The sequence below is a fragment of the Grammomys surdaster genome, unplaced genomic scaffold (assembly GCF_004785775.1).
Source record: "Grammomys surdaster isolate TR1022 unplaced genomic scaffold, NIH_TR_1.0 363, whole genome shotgun sequence".
Classification (NCBI taxonomy): domain Eukaryota; kingdom Metazoa; phylum Chordata; class Mammalia; order Rodentia; family Muridae; genus Grammomys; species Grammomys surdaster.
In genome coordinates this window covers 6,711,551-6,729,527 of record NW_021604782.1, presented here as the reverse complement: position 1 = coordinate 6,729,527, position 17,977 = coordinate 6,711,551, and the positions used below count along the sequence as shown (strand labels likewise).

Sequence of the window (17,977 nt, the reverse complement as noted above, 5' to 3'; positions counted from 1 at the left end):
CTGGAGAATATTGGTATAGGACTATTTCTACCAAGTCTAGTAAGGCTATAGTCGAATCCTTTAAAACTTGTGCGCTTTGGCTGAAGACCTAGCTGGTCTCTAACTGACTGTGTAGCCCAGGCTATCTTCAAACTCATAGAGACCCTTCTGCTTCTGCTTCCCCAGTACTGGGATTAAAGGCATTCACCACCACGCCTGGCAGCCCATCAGATATAGGGTAGTAGGTATTTTCCCACTGGGGTGTTTGGTAACTGCTTTGCCCGGCTCACAAGATTTCTTAGTATTTGCATCAAGAGTTCAAGCCCTTTCTCCCTTAATTTGGGTCAGCATATGCTGAAAATAGCCATCAGCTAGCTTCTTTCTTCATACCCAGCAGATTATCATAACTCATTTACTGGACGTTGGGGATATAACAGTATATATGCCAAAACCTCTGCCCCCTGGAGCTTCTGTTTTAGAGGGTGTGGGAGGGGACAGACATAACACAGACACGTGGATGGCAGGTCACTGACCTCAGAGAGTGAAACCGTGGGTGAAGGGTGTGACCATTTTCACCAAAGCACAGATGATTCAGGAAACATTCTCAGTTCCCTTTGGAATGGTGTGACTAGCCTTTTGAACATTACTATTGATGAGTGAATGACTTCAAAAGATGGAGTTGCTTGTATGATCTTAGACTACCCAGTGATTTGATTTTATCTCTAGGATTTGAAAGATGAGAAGAAAAAGGCCAGAATGGCTGTGGCCAGGGCCGTGCTTGAAAAGGGCACGATGATGCTGCTCACAGCCTCAAAGGTAAGAGCCTTCAGTGTCACCCACACGTTGTCAGCGATGAGAAAAGCTGGGCATACGCATCCTGTGCGGGAACTTTATAGTTCTGTTTTCTCTGGTCTTTTACTTAAGTTGAGGGCCGAACTCAGTACTTTGTGCCTGCTAAACATGTACTACACCAGTGAGCCTCACCCCTGCCCTCTTTGGTATTTTTGAAGAGATGACAATAGTAACTTAGAACCAAGTGGAATCTCTTACTATGATCACAAATGCTGGCCTCCCTTCCCCAGCTCCTGAATCTGAGCCTGCTTTGATTCAGCAGCTAAAGCAGAAGAGAGTGGATGAGTACCATGAACAGAGCTGCCTGGTACAGCCACTCTGCAGGCTTTGGCAGACTCCGTAATCTAGTCAGGACTGGGTAAGGCAGGCTTGGTTAAGAGGAAGCGGTGGAGTGTGCATAATGCAGCCTCCATTGGTTTCTTCCATGAATTCATGGCCTCTTCTTTCTATTTCTACTTCTATAAAACTATGGGCCAGGAGTGCATGTTTCCAAGCAGCAATTGGTACATTTCAGGGACAAGCTGGCAGAGAATTACTTTTTCTTCTGCAAGTATTTCCTGATGTGCTGGGATTAGCAGAGCCACAAGATCATTCTGTTCAGGATCTAGAACCTGGAGTAGATCTTTATTTACATCACGTTTTAAAAGTGAAAGATGCAGCCACTGTCATCTGGCACATTGTTCAGTTTCCTGCACTCCTTTCTGATTCTTGCTTGTGTGAGGCAGCACTGTATAAGACAGTTGTAATCCTGATAAAAGGCGTCGTCGGGTTTTTCCATCCCTGTGATCCAGATAAACATACTGTTGATGTTTGAAAATGCACCTGTGCTCTCTGCTCACTCACTCACCTTCCTGTCACTTTTTACTCATCCTGCTTCCACGCTAGTGAGGAGAGGCGGCTGGGGGAGCCAGGGGCCCAGGAGACTTGGGTAAAGAACCATTTTTATTAGCATGGCATGTTCTCTGTATGATTTTTAATATGTTGTGGTACGAGCTGTTATTAAAATAAAACCTCAACTGTTCTGAAGACGTGTCTCAGGCATCCCAGCTGTGAGTCAGCCCATAAAAACAAAGAAGGAGTGTTTGACCGGATGAGAGTGGCCCTGGAGAAGGTCATCGAGATCGTGACTGACTGCAGACTGAACGGAGAGACCGGCAGCTCGTCGTTCAGCATTTTTACTGGGATTAAAGAGTTGAAGGTAAGAATAAAGAGGAGGTTTGCCTTGTTTTCCTTTCTTATTTAAGAGAGCATCATTTTGTATAGTGTCTATATGTTGTGTAATGATTTAGAGAGGTTCATCTCGGAGCTGGAGAGATGGCTCAGTGGTTGAGAGTGCTGAATGCTTTCAAAGAGTACCAAAGATAGGTTCCTAGTATCTATATCAGTTTGCTGTCAACTGTGGGTAACCTCAGGGAATCTGACACACTCTTTTAGACTCCCTGGTACCCATACTCATGTGCACCCTGCGTCTGCATCTTGCACCATATACATATTTAAAAAATTAGAATAGCACTTCAGAATATATCTCAAGAGGTGGAAGGATGACTCAGTGGTTGAGAGCACGGGCTGCTCTTACAGAGCATTTGCTATCACCCACACGGCAGCTCACAGCTGCCTGTAACTCCAGGTCTAGAGCATCTGATGCTCTATTCTGACCTCCATAGGCACCATGCATGCACATGGCACACATACCTACATACAGGCAAATCACTTATACACATATTTTTTTTTTAAATCAAACATATTTCTTTAATGTAATGCCACTCTGTGGAAACCTAACGTCGAGAAATATGGGCTCAGGGTTATGTTGATAGACAACACAGGTCTTTGTTTATAGCAGCAGCCCTGTACAGCTGTTGGTTTAGATAGACTCCTCCATGTAGAACCATCTGTTCTGTGATGAGCAGCATGCAGTCTCTGCTGGGATCCCTGCTCTTCCTGTGTGATAGGGTCCACACATTGAGGCTGAGCAATAACAACCACAGTAGAGCTCTACAGTAAATTCTACTAACATTTGGAGTGTGCCAGTTCAGTCTAAGTGCTTTCCAAGTGTGGACTCCTGGAATCCTCACAAGTACCATGGCCATTCTCTTCAGGGTGCTGTTAGGGAGACCGAGAGACAGAGATAAGAAGGACTTGCTGCCTCAGTACCAGGGGCTGAGATTTGATGCTAGGAAATCTAACTTCTCATCAGGAGGGCCCTACGGCATTGTTTGGTATAGTGCTCTTGTTTTCAAGATGAGAAAACCAAGGCCCTGCAAAGTTACCTAATATGCTAAGGGGGTTACACACCCATTAAAAAGCAGGGCTGTGATGGGCACCATACTCTTTTTGTCTCACTACACCTTGACCTTGAGTGAAGGTTGAGGTCAGAAGAGGGACTGAAAGGAAGCAGTGGAAGAATTGTTCTCTTTGCTGGCCAATGCCTGAGGAGGCGTTCCCACCCAGGGACCTAGCCATGTTGCTCAGGCTGATCTCAAACTATAATCCTCCTGCCTCCGCCTTATGGCTGCTGTCATTACAGGCATGGAACACTATGCTTGCCTTGATACCAGTGGGTTTTTTGATGGAGAAAATAATCTGTAGAGAGAAATTTAATACTTTCTTCTGTTCTTCACTTCTTGTGAATAAGTTGATATGTCTATGTAAATAGTTTAATAGTCCTAAAAATACCAGTATAACTTCATTAAGTTGCTGTTTAAACACACACATGAATACACACACACATTAACACTGAGTCTAAACAAAAATAAAAATCAAAAACATAAATGATGTGAATTATCGCTGGACAATGGTGGCACATGCCTTTAATCCCAGCACTTGGGAGGCAGAGGCAGGTGGATTTCTGAGTTCGAGGGCAGCGTGGTCTACAGAGTGAGTTCCAGGACAGCCAGGGTTATACAGAAAAACCCTGTCTCAAAAAAACAAAAAAAAAAAAACCAAAAAAAACCAAAAAACAAAAAACAAACAAACAAACAAAGATGTGAATTACATATGATTAACTTTTAGGTTTCAATTATTTAAATTCTCAGTCACCATTGTCTGTTTCTTACTTATTATCTATGTCATTTTTAAAGATTTTATTATTACATTCAGCACAGCTTTCTACTTGAGTGCAAGCCTCCTTGGGATTTTGCCTGAGCATTTTTTTTAGCTGCAGTTACTTGACCTGGAGGCCAGTTTGTTATTTGTGTTCAATTCTACACACTGGTGCTTTTTCTGCCTTAGTATTCTCTGATCTCCTGGGAAGGCCATTATATTAACAGCTCTTGAAACAAGGCTTTGTATAGCCATTGATGACTCCTGAGCCAAGTGCCCTCCCAGGTGACTGGAGATTATAGTGACTACTGGATGCAGGCTGCAATCTTCCTAATCCTTGCCAGCACATCTCAGGACACTATTAGAACTTGTAGCCCATTTTAGGGATACTTACATGGATGTGTGTCCCTTTGCTCTCAGTTGAATATTGAAGCTCTTCGTGAGAATGTTTACTTTGAGTCCAAGGAGAACCTTTCTGCCGCATTGGAGGTCATCTTGGACCGTGTGGAGGACTTCACCGATTCCGCCTACACCAGCCATGAGCACAGGGAACGCATCTTGGAGCTGTCTACTCAGGCGAGGACAGAACTGCAGCAGTTCGTTTCTGTGTGGATGCAAGCTGTAAGCACTGTGTTCTTTAGAGTAAATCTTAGGCAGTAGCTTTTCACCTAATGATTAGAGAGATGTGGAAAGACGATGAATTTGGTCAGTGCATGACAAACATGCCTTATCTCTTTACGCCATTCTAGTGGGCAAAACTGCTTTGCCTCAGCTCACAGCACATGCTGTGTTCAGGCTGCTGATTCTCATCTTGACCAGGCTGGAATCTGTGCCATCACTACCATCTATAGTTTCCCTCTTCTCCCCATTCTTCTGCCAAGCTCACTTGTGGAAAATTCCTCCCCCAAATGCTCTTTTAATGTGGAGAGCAGAGAGATGAGCCTTTTGGAGGTCCTTGAGACATGTGCTCGCTGCTGGTGCCATTCTGCTGTGCACTGTGTTTAACTCCAAGCACAGCTGATTTACAGACTTGTTTTAGAATGCCCATTGAGGTCTAGATGCAATGAGGATCAGGTGGGTAGAAGTTTAACACTCTCAAACAGACTCCTGGACTACACCAGACAGCAGCCACTTATGAGACCTGGGTAGCATACTTTCAACATGGGAGATTGTTCAAGCAAGGTGGGTAAAAACTACAGAGAGGTGTTACAACCCAGAAAGTTTGTCACAAGTATTATAGTAGTACATTTTAGAAAGGGGGTTTGAGGGACAGAGGCATGTTCTGGCATCTTATATAAAAAGTAGTGAGAAATCACAGGTTTAGGGGATAGTTCCTTGGCATTCCTACAGTATGCATTATCTGGGAGTCTTGCCCCAATAGAGTGGTATAAGAGTTGTGAGTAGTGCTTTGCCTTTGAATTGTGTATGTGCCATGTCGTATGAAGAGGAGGTTGCTTTAGTGATGGATCCTAGGCTCAACATAGAATACTAAGTTTCTTGTGATGAAATACTCAGATTAGAGATGGGATTTTATTACTCCTAGCTCTGCATCAAACACATTTCACACATTCCAAAGCACTGGGCTCTTGGCTTCTGTGTGCTAGAAGTGCTCTCTATTATTTTCCCTGTAGTGGTAACTGAATGCCTTTCCCCTGCCAGGTGCCAGAACTCTACTCTGTCCACCATGACTTTACAGTATAGAAAAATTCGGGAGGAGGTGGGACAAGGACACAAAGAAACAGTCTTAAGTTTCTTGATAGATTCCATGCTGAAGGCACCACAGAGAATGAATTTAGAAACGGAAAAAGCCTCTGGAAGGCTCCCAGAAGGCACTGGGATTGACAAGGCTCCCAGAGATCCATTGGGATTGATGTTGATCTGCTGGTTGAGAGATTTGAATACCTATGACTTGCATAGCCTCACCAGGAAAGGAAGACTTTGAACAAACAAGAACTAAAAACCATAAGTATGTGGTTCTGAGCTGCAGTAATTACTTGGAGAAAAAGTTAGAGTAGCAGAGGAAGAGGCCTGATTTAGATTGGGTGACCTGGAGGTTCCCTGAGAAGAAAGGCTGTGTAGCTCTTTAGAGAGAAATAGAATTTTGGTATTCAGCTGTGCTAAAAACAAAAGGGTGGACATTTAGGCAAAAAGTAAAAGAGATTAATTTTAGACCCAAGTTATTAATTTGGTTCTGAAAATTTACTTGTTTATAGTTACTGTGGAAAATACAATGAAATAACTAAAATTCTATTTTCTTCTGTAACCTTAAAAAGGTACAGTGAAGAAATATTTCTACCAGGTCTGAGAATACCTTGATGGTAGAGCACTTGGCTTTATGAATAGCACCACAAAAAGAAATAACACTTTTATTATTGTCAAACGGTATTAAAGTGCACTATAATTTATAGTGAAAATTTGATTGTGAGTAACAGATTAAAAAGGTAAAGTGACCTACATGTGTACTTTTCAAAATTCCAGCAAAGCAGGAGGACAAAGAGTGCCGCTGAGGAGCTGGAGCTGACTCTTCTCAAGATCAGCCACAGCCTGGACGAGCTGAGGAAAGAAGTAAGGAGTTGGACGCGTCGCCTCATGCCGTAGGATACATGCCAATCGCACGCACATCAGTGTGTTCCTACACAGTGCTTGACTTTCCCTGTGGGCATTAGTGTGAAGTCACTACTTACTGACACCATTATTCTCAAAGCTCACACAGGAGTAGGCTCAACAGCCTTAGTCACAATAGCTGGGAACCCCCTAGGTGTTCATCAACAAGGGCTATCGATAGGCACCTTAAGAAAGCTCCACCAAATGCTTCCCAGCAACACAGCAGTAAGGTGAATCACAGACCGCATCGCACACTGCGTGAAGAACCCAGATACAGAAGAGTGAGCAAGCATGTGCTTCAGTTTAGAAAAAAAATTCTAGGTAAGGAAGCACTAAATCTCAACAACAGGAATCAGCTCAGTGGCTTCATTGGATCAAAAAATTTGAGATATTTACTGCAAAAGGACAGAGGTGGCCTTTCTGAAGCCACGGAGCTGTTTGAAACATTAACTGTAGAGGTACTTCTATGAGTTACGTGTCTGCAAACCTCATCAAACTATACCTTTAAAGTGGGAGCATTTTGTGTACAAATTATGCGTTATTGAAGTTAAAGTTGATTTTTGTTTGTTTGTTTGTTTGTTTTTCGAGACAGGGTTTCTTTGTATAGTCCTGGCTGTCCTGGAACTCACTCTGTAGACCAGGCTGGCCTCAAACTCAGAAATCCACCTGCCTCTGCCTCCCAAGTGCTGGGACTAAAGGCGTGCGCCACCACCGCCTGGCCAATTTAAAAAAAAAAAAAAAACATCATTGATTTGAGGCGATTTTCTTGTTCCTTGTGTTCATCCATGGCTTTCTTGGGCACTCGGAATTGCAAGTCCTGAGGTCACTTCTCCATCAGGCTTGCCGTCTGGTTTTACCAGCACTGTCTGGGGGACACTCTATGTATAGTGTATGTACTGTTCTCTCTCTGTCTCACAGCTGGGCAGCCGCATTCTGCCTCTGTGCCTGCAAAGCCTCAATACTTGCTGTCTGGCTCTTCGTGCAGATGTCCAAGCCCTGGTTTGTTCTCAGTGAAAGAACCTTCAGGTTCCCTCCAGGGTGGTGTCTCATTTCCTAGGTGGCTGTAGGACTGCCTCATGGTCCCTCAGCACCCTGACCCTGCTACGACTTTTATGGAGCACAGGTCTCTTTCCTTTGCCATTCTGTGCCGTGGCGGCTGATACTGACTTTTGCCAGGCTGAGGCACAAAGAATGAAGATAGGAAGTTGGGGGAGGACAGTTTTCTGTGACCTATGCCCTTCTGTGTTGTAGTTTGGAACCAGTTTTTGTTGTTTGTTTTTAGAGGGAATGGAGCCTTATGTATGCTAGGGAAGTGCCTACCACTGAGCTATAGCCCAGTGACAGACAAAGTCACACTGTGGCTTCATACTGTAGAGACAGTCCACTGACCTTCTCTTCAGGATGCTTTTTAGATTTTTTTTTCATAAGTTCTGTGCCCCTACACCTCATACTGCAACTCCCATGTCAAACTGACCCTCCCAGACCCTTCTCCCACACCCTTATCTCTGCTTTGTTTATTTCTTTGTGCTTTTGAAGCAGGTCCAAGTCTCTGGAGAGTGAAACTGGGTTCTGGGTATTTGTTTCCACACTGTATGCGGGTGGTGTGTTTCCTATTGTAACCAGAGACTGACAGATCTATTGCGAGCTCCTTTAAGCTTCCTGTAAAATGTAAAAGAATGTGACTTCCCCAGCTGTTTGACTTCCTCAGATTAAGATTTAATTAAGTGTTGCAGTGCTGAGCTGTGAGTACTGTGTGTGGCCCTTGGTGATGGGTGACCTCCCTGTGGGCTTCGTTTCCTCACCACATCAGCCTTAGTCTTTTAATCTCAGGATGTGAAAAGCTGCCCTTGGACAGTGTAGGCAAGAACAGAGTATTTGTTCTGGCTTCTTCCTCTTTTGTTGCTAATGAGTTGTCCTCACGACCTTCCTAAGAGCCAGAAGACCTTGGCAAGTCACTCAGCCACTGTGGACGAGTTGCACAAAGACACGGTGTTAGAGATTCTCTAAGGCCCTGCTGGTTGAATTAGGTCCTTTAAAATCCTTCTGTGACACACAGTAAAGTAGCTTAGTGCTTTCCGGCTGTGATTATTCTGACTTGGTTGATAAATGCAGATAGCTCTGCTGTTTATTTTATAAAAAATCTTACCCTGTCATTTGAATTGCCATCTAGTTACTTCCATGAGAACAATAATCGATTCAATCTCACAGGCTTAATTCAGTCAGGTTTTCTTTAAAGTAATGCCTTTATTAAAACTTACCTTTTTTTGGACAAATCCCAAACCACCTGCCATGTAATTTACACACATGCACACCACACACACACACACACACACAGAGAGAGAGAGAGAGAGAGAGAGAGAAAGAGAGAGAGAGAGAGAGAGAGACAGACAGACAGACAGACAGAGAGAGAGAGAGATATTTTGACTTGAGCTGCCCAAAGACAGCTACTGTGAGTTACAGCTACAAATGAGGTCCCTCCACCCCGTGACAAACAGAGAATAAGGACCATGTTACCCTTTATATTGTTATTTCTGCCAGAACCCAGCCTGCTTGGAGAGCAGAGTTCTGGAGAGCACACCCAGTGTCCCTCCTGAGGGCCGGCACTGGCTCTGGCTTGTCCAGGTGTTACAGCAGTCTTGTTATGACATAGGTCTTCAATAAGATTTTACCCAGTACCCCATTGGCTCTCATGGTGATGCTTTTTCAGAAATGAATTAAAGTGATTTTTTTAAGAAAAGAGTTATTTAATGTCTTTAAGTATGCTGTTACTGTCTTCAGATACACCAGAAGAGAACATCAGATCCCATTACAGATGGTTGTGAGCCACCATGTGGTTGCTGGGAATTGACCTCAGGACAGAACTGCAGGAGCAGTCAGTGATCTTAACCTCTGAGCCATCTCTCCAGCCCCCTAAAATGATATTTTTAAATGCTGGAACTTAGACTGAGGCCCATATACACACTGGTGAGCTGTTTGCCCCTACTGTCACCTTTTGTTTTTATTTCCTTTATTCAATACTGGCAATTAAATCCAGGCCTTGATTGAGCTGTACTACTGTCCCCTGAAACCTGCCTGATGATATAGGCCTCTGTTAGATATTCCTTATAGTAGTCTAAACACTAAGGTTTTGTTTTTTTTAACATTGAAATTTAATTTTTTTTTAATGTCTGTGGCTGTTTTGCCTTCATGTATATCTAGACACCAAGTGTATGCTTAGTGCTTGAAGAGGCCAGAAGAGGGTGTCAGCTCCCTGGTTGAATGCTTCCATGTGGCTGCTGGGAATTAAACTCAGAACCTCTGGAAGAGCAGACGGCCCTTTTCACATCTGAGCTGTTTCCAGACCTTGAGCAGTAAGCTCTTAATTCTGTCCCACTTCTCACGTCTTTGTCGACAGCAGAAGCATGTTCAACAGGGAGAGAAGCTTTGTGGGAGAGGCCTGGCTGGCAGAGTGAAGAGTCTCCACTTCCCCTCCACTGAGTGGCCAGGGATGGTTCTCCACACACTCTGCTGTTGGGAGGACTTACATGCTTCCCAGTGCCCCAGCCCTTCTCCTGTGACCACAGGGGCTGCTGTGACCTCAGCACTTTGGGGGTTCTCTTTTCTAGCTATTGAGGCTCTTCTCAGGTGCTCGGTCATGAACGTTTTTGTCTCCTTTCCTGCTCTGATGCCTTTCACTGTCTTCTTCAGCTTCATTGTACAGCCATGCAGCTGGCAGCCGACCTGTTAAAATTCCATGCTGATCATGTGGTTTTAAAAGCATTAAAAGTTACTGGAGTAGAAGGAAATTTGGAAGCTTTGGCTGAGTATGCCTGTAAACTCTCTGAGCAGAAAGAACAGCTTGTTGAGGTGAGTAATAGATTTGCTTATTAAACAGATTGTGGTTCACAATATGATACAAAGATTATGGAGAGAATAATACCACATGTTTTTGACTAACCCACCTATCTGAGCATTACCCTGTTTTCTCTTTGGAATCTGTAAGGTATAACACATGTCTACCCTAGTCTCACAATAGTTTAGCCTCTAAAACAAAACAAGAAAATGTACTAGAACCATAAAATAAATTTTTAAGTATTCTTTTCTTTGTCTTCTCAGACTGGGCTCTGGCGTACAGTGGAGTAATGCTGTTTCTGTTTGAGTCTGAAGCCAGGATGCCAGGACAAGTGCTTAGCAGGAGAGCCAAGCTCAGTGTTGCACAGACAGCTGTGGGGAGCCAGTGATAACAGAGCCAGGACAAGTTAACAGGGAAGGCAGAACCTGAAAGTCTGTGCACTAGGTGTTGATGGCCCAGGGTGACCCAGTAAACATGCAAGGAAAGAATATTCCTTTCCTTTCCACTGGCCACACACAGCTATGGACAACCCAACTTAGCCGCTCAAGGCAGAAAGCGAGTGGAGAAGGGAGGAGGACAGTGGGAAGACACACTGTCCTTTCCTGATCCTCTCCCACTCTGCCCCAGCCTAGTAAGTCACTAGTGTATATTCCAGCTGACCTTGACTCACTGAAAATGTTATCATGTATCTGCTAGCTTACAAAAAAAGAAAAAAAGAAAGAAGGAAAATCTTTACTCATGCTTGTATGTGTGAGATCAGTCTTGACCAGTGTGTCTTAGTTTCTGTTGCTGTGTAGAGACACCATGACCATGAAACTCTTAGAAGAACAACATTTAATTGGGAGTCACAGTTTCAGAGGGTTAGTCCATTATCACCATGGTGGGAAGCATGGAGGCATACAGGCAGACATGGCGCTGGAGAAGGAGCTGAGAATTCTACATATTGATCTGCAAGTAGCAAGAAGAGACAGTGAAACACACTAGGCCTGGTTTGAGCTTCTAAGACTTCAAATCCCGCCCCCAGAGACACACTTCCTCCAACAATGCCACACCTACTCCAACAAGGCCACACCTTCCAATGGTGCCAGTCTGTATGAGCCTTTGGGGCCACTTCATTCCAACTTCCACATAGTGTATACAAATACAGTTCATATTATCATATACCCTGCTCAACCGTCCTAAAGGTCATCAGTGCTACTATTGAGCCTGGCTTCCTCTCCTTGTCTACACAGCAGCCTGGAAACCTCTGGGGAACATTCTCAAAGTGACTATTTATTTCCTTTACTTAGTAGATTTGCTTCTGCTCTTTGTAGAAACCAAATATTATGGCTGTAGAGAAACTAACTTTAGGAAACTGTAACAAACCTTTTAAACTGTAAAACAAAATCAAAATGTTTCCTTTTTAAGTCTCATGATGATGTTTACTAATTTCCTCTAAAGGAGGCTTTCTGCGTCTTTATAGCTTCTTTATAACCTAACCCATTGCTATCTCAAAGAAGAAAGGTGCACGCGTATATTGATCCTGAGAAGTCTCAGCCCTGAGAGAACAGTAGCTTGTGATACTAGGCAGTTTAGCAGCGGGACTCTGGAGGCAGATGCAGCAAATGCACAGCTAAGCTAGACCTCTCAAAGGTTCCCTGTGGTTCTCACGTCCGGTGACCACCTTGCCTCAGTCAGATAGGAAGTGGAAACAGTACACTCTGGCCATGTTTGCTCCTGCTTTGGCCTTCAGTCATGTACAACTTCATTCTTAAGTTTGTAAATGTAAGAATCATTTGGGAAGGATGAGGGTGTGGAAAGTGACCTGTAGACATGTTTTCTTACAGACGTGTCGATTGTTGAGGCATGTATCTGGCACAGAACCCCTTGAGATAACATGCATACATGCAGAGGAGACATTTCAGGTGACTGGCCAACAGGTATGGAAATGGCATGTTCTGTTCTCTATACTGTGTGTCATTTGACTGTGTTGGAGACTGTGAGGAAGCAAGCAGAAAGGTTTGCATCAGCAGAGGTCAGCTCTGCTGAGAGGAGGAAGGACACTGGAAGTTGGTTGGTAATGTACTAGAACATGGCCGACATTCCATTGGATCAGCTTGTTTTCCTGCCAAACTGAAATTGATTGGCACATTTCATGGAAATGCTAGACTATATCTATTTCAAATGAAGCTATTTATAATGCAGGTCACTTTAATAAGCTTGTAGAGGAAGATATCAGTATGTAACAAGCCACAAAATACAGTTCAGTTCAGTTTATTATTTCCTAAGAATACTGATTTAAAAAACAAAACTGGCCCAGCTAAATGACTCAGTGAGTAACGGCGACTGCTGGGCAGCCGATATCATCCCCAGGACCCACATGGAGGAAACAGAGAACCAACCTGTCCTCCACACCAACCTCTAACCACACACACACACACACACACACACGAACCAACCTGCTGGGTGTCCTCCAACCTCCACACCAACCTCTAACACCACACACACACACACACACACACACACACACACACACGAACCAACCTGCTGGGTGTCCTCCAACCTCCACATACATACCAACCTCTAACCATGCATACACACACACACACACACACATGCACACATAAGTAAATAAAAACATACAAACAAAAACAATGGTTCTGGTCATGCTGGTTTTTGAACAAGATTCTATTAGATGCAGAATAACTATCTCGTTAGGCAGATAACACATTATGCTATTAAAATACAGACCGATAACCTGAAGCGACGATGTGAAAATTCATCAGTAAGGACTTAGATTCCAGGATGCTTCCTAGGGCTGAGATTTTAACGAGGACACTCGTGCTTCCTTTAGATCATCTCTGCTGCCGAAACACTGGCGTTGCATCCGTCTAGCAAAATTGCTAAGGAAAACCTAGACGTGTTTTGTGAAGCTTGGGAATCTCAAATTAGTGACATGGCGGCGCTGCTAAGAGAAATCAGTGATGTGTTTGAAGGAAGACGAGGTGAGAAACATCCACTTGCTGATGCATATTACTGCAGCTGTTAGTTATGTGTTTATGGATATATACATAACTGTATTAGTGCTTTGTTTTCAATGTCAGGACTTGGATACGCAATTAATTAACTTATTATAACCTAGATTATTATTTTGTAATAAAATGTCTCCCATAGAAATAATGACAAAATTACTGTTTTGATCTTATATTTTGTTCTTATATTGATTAATATCTAATCTATAAAATTTATTAGACTTGTGGATATCTAAGTTGGCATTTCCTACTGAAATCAAGTCAGCTGTTTGTTTCTTTTGCATTTTTAAAAAATTTTAGTACAAAAGCTCTTGTACGATACAGAAAGTCTCTGATTTAGTTATATTTAATTCATAATGAAATGAATGTAATTATTTGACTTTTGAAATGCATTCCTTCTGCTTGGGTGGAATCTCTTTCCTTGATGACTGCATAAACTTGAGATATTGCCTGTGGTGGGTAAGTTCATTGGCATTTGTACAACATCTAAAGGGGCCTGTATGGTGTACGGGAAGCCAGTTATTACACTTTGTGTCAGTGTCAACTGGCAATTTTGTTTACTGCCTGTCATCCTGCATCTTATGATTTTTGTTTATGTGTCTGTCTCTATGTATAGATTTTTTTCCTTTGGATGGTTGCCATTAGTGTTAAAGTGTTAAAAATAAAATGTTACTTAATATCACAACATTAAATTAAAATTTTAGAGATTAGTATTTAAATATTTAATATTAAAAATAGGACAAATGTTGACTTAAAAAATTAGGGAATGCTATATCCCTTGCTCTCTTTCCATGTCCCTGAGCCAACAAGAGACCTTCATCTGATAATCTCTGTCCTAGGCAGGAGCCTGGATCCATGTTTTAGTTTTCTGCTTAGTAGCTGAGGGTAGGCTGTCTTCCTGGAAGAGATAATTGAATATCACTGTCTGTTAAGAGTGGAGCCCTGCACATATTACCTGGCCCTTTGAGTTGCCCTTTCTTTGGACATCATGTTTGCAATGCGTTTTAGGTTTGTTTTTGTGTTTGTTTGTTTGTTTGTTTGTCTCTTGTACTATCATGTGACCTTGGGTAAGTCCTTTCACATTGTTCCCAAAATATCATCATTTCATAGGCTGGGATGTAGCTTACTTGGTAGACTGTTGGCCTAGGATGCAGGACGCCCTGGGTTCCAACCCCTAATATTGCACAAGTTTGTGATGGTGCCTGCTTGTAAATCCAGTGCTCAGGAGATGGAGGCAGGAGGATCAGTACTCAGGGTCATCCTGGGCTACATGGGAGCTCAAGGTCAGCTGTGCTGCATGAGGCTTTGTCTTAAAAGTAATGTTATTACTTCAGTGTAAAGTCAGTATTGTACTGTAGCTCAGAGCACCCCGTTTCCGTTGAAAAGAAGGTGTCTGTCAGCCCAGCTGGGGTGCTGACAGGACCTCCAAGCCTGATGGCCAAGCGGAAGGATTCCTACAAGTTCCCACTGGTTCCCACAAGTGTCCCCTAACCTCTGAGTGCATATATCCATGCATGTACACTCACATGTAGAGAAAGAAAGAAAGAAAGAAGAGAAAGAAGCAGTTACTGCTGGGCTGTAGTTTAGGTATATGGTACATGCTTTGTGCAAGGCCCTGGGTTTATCCCCCAACACACAAGGAAGAATAACAAGTCAAAAACAACGAAAAACCTCAGCTATTGCTTTTCAAATCTTCTTAAAAATTTATATTCATTTATTGTCTTACAACTACAATACTTATTAAATACTGATGGTCACTAAATGTCTTAGGGTTTCTATTTCTGTGCTAAATACTGTGTCCAAAAGTAAATTGCCTCAAATATACCAAAAAAAAAAAATCCAACTAGGACACTCAAAGAATTGGCTTTTGTTTTTTCACCACTAAAATCTTAATGCTCAGCTGGTTTGATGATCATGGGGTTTGAGGCCAGCCTGGTCTACAAAGCGAGTCCCAGGACTGCCAAGGATGTCATACAAAGAAATCCTGCTTTGAAAACCTATGATGGTTAATAATAACAATAATAATAATAATAATAATAGTAATAGTAATAGCAATACTAAGTTAATGCTAAGTGTATTTGGAAAGTAGCAACATGGGTAAAAGTGGCTTTCTAATTTTGATTCTATATGCTATTTGTTTTGTTTTTTAAATTTATTTCACAAATCATATCTTAAATTCACAGACTAGTTTTATAAAACAAAATCATTATCTATTTTAAACTGATCTGCAAGCCAGAAAGATGACAGGTAGAGCGGAGGTGAGCTGGACCTTGCAGGCTGCCTGCTTTCCCTGTAATCAACTTTATGTTACTCACAGCCCCCAACCTGTGTGTTTACTTCCTTCTCCTGTCTTGTCCACTGGGGCTGTCCTTTCCCCAAGTAAGAGGGCTGTAGGGTAGTTGGAGATGATGGGGTTTGGCGTGCAGAGGAAGGGAAGAAGAACTGATGCTGCTCCTGATGGGAGGACCCTGGTTTGGGGAGTGGCAGGCTGCTGTAAGGACCACTCTGATTGAGGCTGACTGGAAATAGAAGTCAATCCCAATGACATATTTTGCTTTTCCTTTTCCCTTTACTTAGGGGTAAGCTCTGGCACTGTAGGCGCCTTAGAGATTCAGGTGTTCAAAGTGTCCATGTCTGCAAACCAAGTTATGCTGTCACATCCGAGCATGTGTAATCGACAGTCTAGAGTATCACAACTAATGTCACCTTGTTTGCTATTGTAAAGGTTAAATGTGAGTAATAAAACTGTGTCAGTAGAAAGTTTTTAAGTGGTGTATGTTATTTGTAGGAGAGAAGTATGACCATCTTTCACTTCCAAAGTCCATGGTAAGTACAGGAGCTCGGCACGCTTCAAATGCCTGTCTGCTGAATTTAAATTATGCTCTTTAAGCCTATTGCTACTACCCTCCCTCAGCAACGGGGAAAACTTAGAAGAGTATATGCCCATTGTTCAGAGTTACGACTCTGGGCAATGGCCTACATGGGACCTATACTCTTTTTTTAAAAAAAATTTTTTTTAGAATTATTTATTTTATGTATATGAGTACACTGTCGCTGTCTTCAGACTCACCAGAAGAGGAAATCGGATGGCATTACAGATGGTTGTGAGCCACCATGTGGTTGCTGGGATTTGAACTCAGGACCTCCGGAAGAGCAGTCAGTGCTCTTAACCGCTGAGCCATCTCACCAGCCCGTGACCTATACTCTTAATATTTGTGTTCAGCTTTGGGGGTTCAGAGAATAATGGAATCTGTGAAGTGGCAAGTGCCTTTCTTTTCCATAACGTCGCGATTATTTTCTGTATATTAACACAGTTATTGCCAGACTTGGTAGCCCACATCTTTAATCCTAGAATTTGGGAGCAGAGGCAGACAGATCTCTATGAATTAAAGGACAGCCTGGTCAAAATACTAGTTCAAGCTAGATAGTGAGACCCTGACTTAAAAAAAAAAATGTTTTTGTTAGTTAGTTTGTTTGTTTGTTTTAACCTAGGCAAAACCATGCTCATGAGAAAGAAAAGAAAGAGTAACAAATTAGCTGGACAGTGGCACGAAGATCTCTATTAGGAACTAAAGTTTCTATCTTTTGGCTGATACCCTTCTTACATCCTGTTACCCATGAAACCTTTTGATGACCTCAGCAATTCATTTGTAGACAACATTATGACATTTATAATTATGGATATAATACCGGCTCAGTTATCACAAGGACTAGTGTTTTAAAGCAAGCAATCAAGTGCCCTGATACCCAGGCTTTTGAAATTTGTGTGAGAAACAACAAACAAATAAAACCTGGCTGTAGAAGTAGGTAGGTTCTCAGAGAGAAGAAATCATGGTGGCCAATGAGAGAGGGAAAAGCTTAAGACTACACCCAGCAGGAGGTTATAACCATTTTCCGAGTCACCAAGAGGGGAGCACTCTGGTGTGCAGTTATGTACAGACAGGTACACTGAGTCATCAAATGCCCCGATCAGTTCCTGTTGGCTTGGTGTTGTATTGTGTGCTGGTTGGTAAAGGTGCTGAATGATGAACAAGTTGAAAAATACCTTATGTGCTGCAGATTTCTGTTGCCTAGAACTGTCCTGTCCAAATTTGATAATAAAAAAAAAATGTGTAATTCATTTCATCAATGAAAAAGACAGAACAGTCTTTCAGGCTCATACTTAATTAAAAATTTAAGTAGCTGTGCAAAGAAAAAGAGCTTTGTGAAGTTGATTTTGTATCACATTTTATTCCCAATGTGTCCCAAGCTTTACTTTACCACTTGTCATGGGGCTGTGAGGAACTATTTAGCTCTTTGTCATCTTAAATCTTCAAAATCTGGGGAATATTTTGCACATATAACATCCTAACCAGTCTGCCCACATTGTGGCTAACAGCTGCTATCTTAGATAGTACATATTTAATCTTATATAAAATGGAAATGAAGAGAGAGATTAATAATTATTAATACTAACTGGTGGTGAGGGCATGGCGAGTATCCAATACTACAGTGACAGGAGTAACAGGAGTAACTAACAAGAGTAACAGGAGTAACAAGAGTAACAGGAGTAACTAGCAGGAGTAACAGGAGTGACTAACAAGAGTAACAGGAGTAACTAGCAGGAGTAACAGGAGTAACAGGAGTAACTAACAAGAGTAACAGGAGTAACTAACAAGAG

At 42.4% G+C, this 17,977-nt stretch overlaps 1 protein-coding gene across 1 annotated transcript in view; it reads left to right on the top strand.

Annotated features, from left to right (window-relative positions):
- Window positions 1-17,977, top strand: part of Ctnnal1 (catenin alpha like 1) — a 56,409-nt gene that overhangs the window by 27,459 nt on the left and 10,973 nt on the right. Inside the window, exons 5-12 of the mRNA XM_028779910.1 lie at window positions 706-795; window positions 1,859-2,029; window positions 4,291-4,491; window positions 6,349-6,435; window positions 10,162-10,320; window positions 12,133-12,225; window positions 13,140-13,290; window positions 16,106-16,143. Of these exons, the coding sequence (XP_028635743.1) occupies window positions 706-795; window positions 1,859-2,029; window positions 4,291-4,491; window positions 6,349-6,435; window positions 10,162-10,320; window positions 12,133-12,225; window positions 13,140-13,290; window positions 16,106-16,143 (990 nt within the window). The remainder of the gene's footprint in view (window positions 1-705; window positions 796-1,858; window positions 2,030-4,290; window positions 4,492-6,348; window positions 6,436-10,161; window positions 10,321-12,132; window positions 12,226-13,139; window positions 13,291-16,105; window positions 16,144-17,977) is intronic.